The 6,933-nt window shown below is 45.5% G+C and overlaps 1 protein-coding gene across 1 annotated transcript in view; it reads left to right on the plus strand.

The window, feature by feature from the left end:
• Slc38a5 (solute carrier family 38 member 5) overlaps positions 1-4,761 on the plus strand; it is a 17,777-nt gene extending 13,016 nt beyond the window's left edge. Inside the window, 9 exon segments of the mRNA XM_015506450.2 lie at positions 493-594; positions 1,063-1,120; positions 1,219-1,356; positions 1,567-1,646; positions 2,241-2,341; positions 2,567-2,682; positions 3,412-3,556; positions 3,648-3,751; positions 4,362-4,761. Of these exon segments, the coding sequence (XP_015361936.1) occupies positions 493-594; positions 1,063-1,120; positions 1,219-1,356; positions 1,567-1,646; positions 2,241-2,341; positions 2,567-2,682; positions 3,412-3,556; positions 3,648-3,751; positions 4,362-4,463 (946 nt within the window). The 3' untranslated portion in view covers positions 4,464-4,761.
• The last annotated feature ends 2,172 nt before the right edge of the window (positions 4,762-6,933 follow it).

Below are 6,933 nucleotides of genomic sequence, written 5' to 3' on the forward strand. Positions count from 1 at the left end.
TATATATATATATATATATATATTTTTTTTTTTTTCCTGACATTTCCACCTAATCTGCTTCATTACCTGTCTAACCATCAGACTGTTGTTCCACCTGCCAGACATACCAGGGTCATAACACACTCTGTCTTTGTGTCTGACAGATTGTGTTGTACTGATTTTCATGTCAAGTCCAACTGATTGGGGTACTTGACCATCTGATTTTATTTCCAGTTGGGACTCTGATGGTGAGTTTGTCTAGCTGTGCTCGTGCTTTTAACTGTATCCTCCCAATGGTGTTCAACTGACAATCTTATAATCAGTCTACTTCTGTCAATCTTGTTGTGCAATTTGCCACTGGAATCACTTTGAATGACTTCACACAGCTGAGATGTCTACTCATTTTTCCTGACTGGGGGGCAGAAATCTGTCCATTTGACTGTCTTCCATGAGTGTTAGCCTGACAGTTTTCTTTGGCTGGCAACCAATCATTATGTCTTCTTATTTCCCTAGGAGCTGGTTCTTGGATGGAAATCTCCTTATCATCATTGTCAGTGTGTTAATTATCCTGCCCCTGGCCCTCATGAAACATTTGGGTAAGAAGCTTCCTGGTTTGTTCATTGGGTAGCAGGGTTAGAGAGTGGGAACTAGACTAGAAAAATCCCCATCTTCAAAGGCTGTGGAACACTAACACATTTGTGCATGTAGCAGATTAATAGGAATTTGCTGTGCAGGGGAGATCAGTCCAGGTGGAAGTGAAAACTTAGACAAAGGATCTGGGCACAGTGGCATATGCCTGTAATCCCAGTTTATTTGAGACGCTGAAGCAGGAGGATCTCAAGTTCAAAGCCAGCCTGGGCAATTTAGCAAGAACTTGTTTCAAAGTAAAAAATAAATAATAAATAAAAGGGCCGGGGATGTAGCTTATTGGTGAAGCATTCTTGGGTTCAATACCAGTAATACAAAAGAAAAATTTTATACAAAGTATTGAGGTAAGGGAGCCTTAAAGGCCAGAGTAGGGGTTTTGGTTTTGCTATAAGGGGGTCCTTGATTTTTGAGGCTCTGTATATTGCCCCATGTAAGTTATCTGGGATATACCAGTGGTCTTTCTCTGACCTGCATGCTGATTTTCCTCATTTCGGTGAGTCTGAGAGGAGAACATGAAAAGGTGGGGAAAGGGTTTGGCACATTGGGACATAGCCTTCTCCATGACCTCACTTCCCTACTTCCCACCCTTAGGTCATTTATGAGAAGTTCCAGATTGACTGTCCTATAAGTCACAATGAGACAGCAATAGAGAATAAAGACCCCCCAGGCCTCCCTGCTCAGGGATTCAACAGCAGCTGTGAAGCCCAGATGTTCACAGTTGACTCTCAGGTGAGTGTGTAGACATGTGGGAGCTCACACCACATGAAGACTGTGGTTCTGTCCCACACTGCATCTTACTCAGGATGGGTTAGGTATTGGGTTTCAGGATCTGCTTTGTGTCCAATATGGAGGACAATGGTGGGGCCAGGAGTACAGAGAGAGGGAAATCCTCTAATTCCTTGTGGGCTCTAATCCTGTGTACTTGAACCATACCCCCAGATGTCCTACACAGTGCCCATTATGGCTTTTGCCTTCGTCTGCCACCCTGAGGTGTTGCCAATCTACACGGAGCTCTCTCGGTGAGTGGGCATGTGTGATGGGCCAGCTGGAACAGGGCCCGTTGTCATAATGTCTGACATAGCAGCCGTAACCTAAGACTACAGCTTGATGGTAGCTGGGTTGTGCCAAGGGAAGGTTTTAGGGTGGCTACAAGGCCCCAGAGAACTCAGGGTGGTGACTTTAGTAATTAGATGTTAATTAGTGCACTATTTTAACATCTGTTATGAGTGTGAATGGACAGAGTTGGAAGCAGAGATCAGATGATCAGATTCGGAGGGATGGTTGTCTGCGTGGATAGGGTTGGGGTGCTGGGGTGTTCAGATGGACAGGGAGGCATGGGTAGACAGGGAGAGGCATGGATGGTGTAGTGGAAGGATGCATGGGTGATCACAGAGGGATTGCATGGGTGCTCAGATGGAAGGAGGAGGCAGAGATGGTTATGTGAGGTGAGGTATAGATGAACAGAGAGGGGAAAGCTTGGCTAGTTGCACAGGTGAAGCAGAGTTGGCATCCCAGTACCAGCTGTACATCGATCTGGAAGGAGGAGGCTTGAAGATGGTGGCTTGGCCCTGTCTAGGTGTGGGCATGACATTTCCATGACCTGTATATCTTAGGCCTTCCCAGCACAGGATGCAGGCTGTGGCCAATGTGTCCATTGGGGCCATGTTCTGCATGTATAGCCTCACAGCAACGTTTGGATACCTCACCTTCTACAGTGAGTGTGACTGGGCCCAGGGCTGGGGGGATCTGCCAATGGGCCAGGGCCAAAGCTGGGGCAGAAACCTCTGAGATCTCTCCCTCTTGAGAACTTGGACCCATCCCTTTCTAAAGGCACATGTGCATCACATGTTTAGATTTTGTCACCACAGATGTGGTGGGTTTCTGGGGTTCTGGTTCTGGTCCTCCTATCACATTCTTTTTTCCCTGTCTCCTGTCCCAGGCAGTGTGAAAGCAGAAATGTTGCACATATACAACCAGAAGGACCAACTCATCCTATGTGTGCGCCTGGCTGTGTTGCTTGCAGTGACCCTCACTGTACCAGTTGTGCTCTTCCCTGTGCGTGGAGGGTGGTGTGTGGGGGAAGGGAGGGAGTAGAGGGACATGGGTGGATGGCTAAAGGGCATAGGTATTGATGTTTGGATGGAGGATGGAGATAGGAGCAAATGGACAGATGGAGGAGGCAGAGATGGTCAGACAGGGAAGAGAGTTGTCAGACAGAAAAGGCAAAAACATGGTCAGACAGAAGGGGACATGAATGGCAGGACAGAGAGGGTCACAGGGATGGGTAATCAGTTGGAGGAAAGAGGCACAAATGGATGGCTTGGCAAAAGAAGGAGGTAGGAATGGTCAGTCAGAATGAAGAAATGGAATGGCCTGGAAAATAATGGAGGCTGAAGTGGTGAGATGTAGGAAGGATGAAGCTCTCAGATGGGAAGGTGAGAATGATTCAACAGAGGAGGGTGGTAGAGGTAGTCAGATGAAGAGAGGTAGGGATTTCAGACAGGGTGGAAGGACAGGTGATAGATGAGGTGGCAGAGATGGGCAGAGAGAGGAGGCAAGGATTTGAGACAGTGGTAGAAACACAGATGGATGATCAGGCAGAAGGAAGAGAGACATGGGTTTTCACAGGGAAGAGGCAGGAATTTCATTCAGAAGGTGGAGACAGATGGGTGGTCAGACAAGGTGGAGCCATAGATAATCATAGGGGAAATCTGGGATCTTGAAGTTAAAGAGGAGGAGCAGCACTTGAGGCCTTAACCCGGTTTTGTCTTTCCTTAGCTACAGATCCGTCGGGCCCTGCAGCAGCTACTCTTCCCAAGCAAGGCCTTCAGCTGGCCACGACATGTGGCTATAGCCCTGATCCTGCTGGTGTTGGTCAATGTCCTTGTCATTTGTGTGTTCACCATCCGGGATATCTTTGGGGTTATCGGTTAGTATCTCCAACTTTAATCCCCTGCCCCACCTTATATGGGCCTTGCACCCAAAATTGGGTTGACTCTGTCTCTCCTTGTGTCCTATAGGGTCCACCTCAGCCCCTAGCCTCATCTTCATCCTTCCCAGCATCTTCTACCTCCGTATTGTACCCTCTGAGGTGGAGCCCCTCTTTTCCTGGCGGAAGATCCAGGTGAGCATCCAGGAGAGCACTGGAAGAGGAGGCATTCTGAGGAGGGAGTGCTCACTCCAAGCTGACTAGGGATTGAAGGAACTTTCTTAGGAAGGGGGTGGGGGAAGAGGAATCTCTAGAAGAGGGGTAGATGATATAGAAGAATGAAGAAGAGATTGTTGTTGGAAGTGGCAGAGCAGACATAACCAGCGGAATGGTCTGGGAAGACAGAGGGAGTGGACTGGCAGGCTCAGGTGTAGTTCAGTGTTGGAGCACTTACCTAGCATGTGTGCAAGGCTCTGGGTCCCGGGTTCTATTACTGGTACTTAAAACAAAGGAAAGGCTGTCATAGAGGGAGTATTCTCCAGATAGATGGAAGGAGCCCTATTGGGAAGAGAGGTGGGAGCAGTTTGAAGAAGAAGGATGGAGGAAGAGTACTCATGTAAGGGTTCTGGGAAGGTTGAAGGGGGATTCACAGGAAGGGGCTGAATTTAAGGAAGGAGAGGGAACATAGAGGAGGGCAAGGAAAGGAGTGGACATTCTGGAAGGTGGTGGGCTTGAGGAACAGTCTCAGAGGGAGTTTGGGTGGGGAGTACCAGCCAGCTCCATTTTCTTCCCTCTCAACCTACAGGCCCTGTGTTTTGGCATCCTGGGAGTCCTCTTCATGTTCCTCAGCTTGGGTTTTATGTTTGCCAACTGGGCCACAGGCCAGAGCCATGTGTCTAGACACTGACCTCCCCTGTCCTGCCCTGCTTGGTCCCTGTGTATGTCTGTGTGTGTGGAGGGATTTGGGGCCACAGTCTTGCGACCTTCCTTCCTGAGATGTGGAGGTGACTGGTTCCCATTAATATGACAACCCAAGGTAGGGGACAGCAGAGGCTGAGGAATGTTCCATTTCCCTCTTTCTTAGGCATGCAGAGCTTGGATCATGGCCCTCCATGGGAGGAGGAAGGAGAAATTAGGTCCTTGGGGAGTCCTTGCCTAGCTCAGTTCTTTCTGCCTCCCCTTGGTTGAAATTGTTTGTGAGGATTACCCTCTGTCTAAAATGGAAAGAATAAAGATATTGAATCATGATTCTTGCCTTAGCTTTTTGATATTTTTCTAAAACTTCTTGGGGGACCCTGCCTATGTACAGATGGGTAAGCTGAGGCTCTGAATAGCATTGTGCCCATTCTGAAGTATTCACCCCTCTACTGCAACAATGACTTGATACTCAATTTAATCATTTCATTCACTCATTCACTCACCATCTATGGAGAGCTTATTGCATTCCAGGTTGGGCTATAGCATTGAGTCAAGCAGACTGGTGTTTAGGAAGGTGTTGGTGTTCCAGCACAAGAGGGGATTGAACTCAGTTATACCCCTAGCCTTTTTATTTTATGTTTTGAGACAGGGTCTCTCTAAGTTGTTGATGCTGACCTTGGAACTTATGATCCTCCTGCTTCAGTTTCCCAAGTCACTGGAATTACAGATGTGTGCCACTGGGCCTGGCCTTGCAGCCTATTTTTATATAGCCTTATAGCTAAGAACATTTTTCATATTTCTAAATGATAGAAAAAAAATAAAACATAGAATAATATTTTATGACACATGGAAATTATATAAAACTCAAATTTCAGAGTCAGTGAAGTTATATTGGAATGGTTAGGCTTGATCATTTACATATTGTTATTGGCTTTGCATGGAGTTGAGATTCTCGATGGAGACCATATGGCCTGCAAAGCCTAAGCTATTTACTTTTCAGCTCTTTTCAGAGAAAAGTTATCTGATCCCTGACCTGGCAGAAAAGAGGAAAAAGGTTATTTCTGATAAAGCAGAGCACTGTGAAACCAATGAGTGATGTGGAGAAGTGATGACTCAGGAACTAGTCAGGGAAACCTCACTGGGGTGAGGGTGGAAAAAGAGCAGGGTATTAAGCTGGCTAGAAAGAGCAAGCTCGATGGTTATCCTGACAGGGTATTCCAAGTAGAGGGAGCAGAAAGTACAGTGGCAGTAAAGTAGGGATGAAAATGACAAATCCAAGCAAAAAATGAGGAGTTGTGAGTTTTGAGTTCTAATTTCACCAGAGCCTTATCAACAAGCCTTACCAAATGGATTTTTGCCAACCTGACAAGTGAAAATGGTATTTCTGTGAATGTTCATTTGTTTTTGAAAGAAGTTTTCAAATGTTGAGTGACATACATTTGTTTCTTTCCAGATAACTTTATTTTTAAAAAAATATTAATTTTTTTAGTTTTTAGGTGGACATAATATCTTTAGTTTTATGTGGTGCTGAGGATCGAACCCAGTGCTTCATGCATGCTAGGCAAGCGCTCAACCACTGAGCCACACTCCAACCCCAGATAACTTTAATTTTTAATTTTTTTTGTGGTGCTAGGGATGGAACCCAGGGCCTGTCACATATCAGATAAGCATTTTACCACTGAACTACATCCTCGGACTCCCAGATAATTTCTATGCATATACAAACCACTCTAGATATAATCTTTCTCCCCTTCTTCCTATTTTCTTTTTCTTTTTTTTTTTTTTAGGGGATTACTGGGGATTGAACTCAGGGGCACTCAACCACTGAGCCACAACTCCAGCACTCCTCTTCTTATTTTTAAATAAGTAGTTGACTAATCAATTAAAACCATATACTCCTAATTTCACTGTTTTTCATTTTTTTAGAGGGGATAGAACCAGGGATTAAACTCAGGGGCCCTTTTATTTTTTATTTTGAGACAGGGTCTCACTAAGTTGCTTAGGGCCTTGCTTAGTTGCTGAGGCTGGCTTTAAACTTATGGTACTTCTGCCTCAGCCTCAGCCTCCAGAGCCACTGGGCATACAAGCATTTGACACCATGTCCAGCAAGTTTTTCATTCTTTACTGCCACTAAATATAAGCTCAGCAAACCTACTTTAATTTTTTTTGTAGTTATAGATGGATGGAATGCTTTTATTTTGTTTGTTTATTTTTATGTGGTGCTGAGGATTGAACCTAGTGCCTCATTCATGCTAGGCAATTGTTATGCTGCTGAGCTACAGCCCCAACCCATCAAACCTACTATTTTGAGTGTACGGTGCTGCGGAGTGATCTCAAGGCCCTGTGCATGCTAGGTACCTGCTCTACCACTGAGGAACAGCCCTAGCTCCTCTAATAACTATTTTATGCAATTTCCATTTTATGCAATTGTCTGTTTAATTCAATTTGTGAACAAAATC

The sequence above is a fragment of the Marmota marmota genome, unplaced genomic scaffold, assembly GCF_001458135.2.
Source record: "Marmota marmota marmota unplaced genomic scaffold, marMar, whole genome shotgun sequence".
In the NCBI taxonomy this organism is placed as follows: Eukaryota; Metazoa; Chordata; class Mammalia; order Rodentia; family Sciuridae; genus Marmota; species Marmota marmota.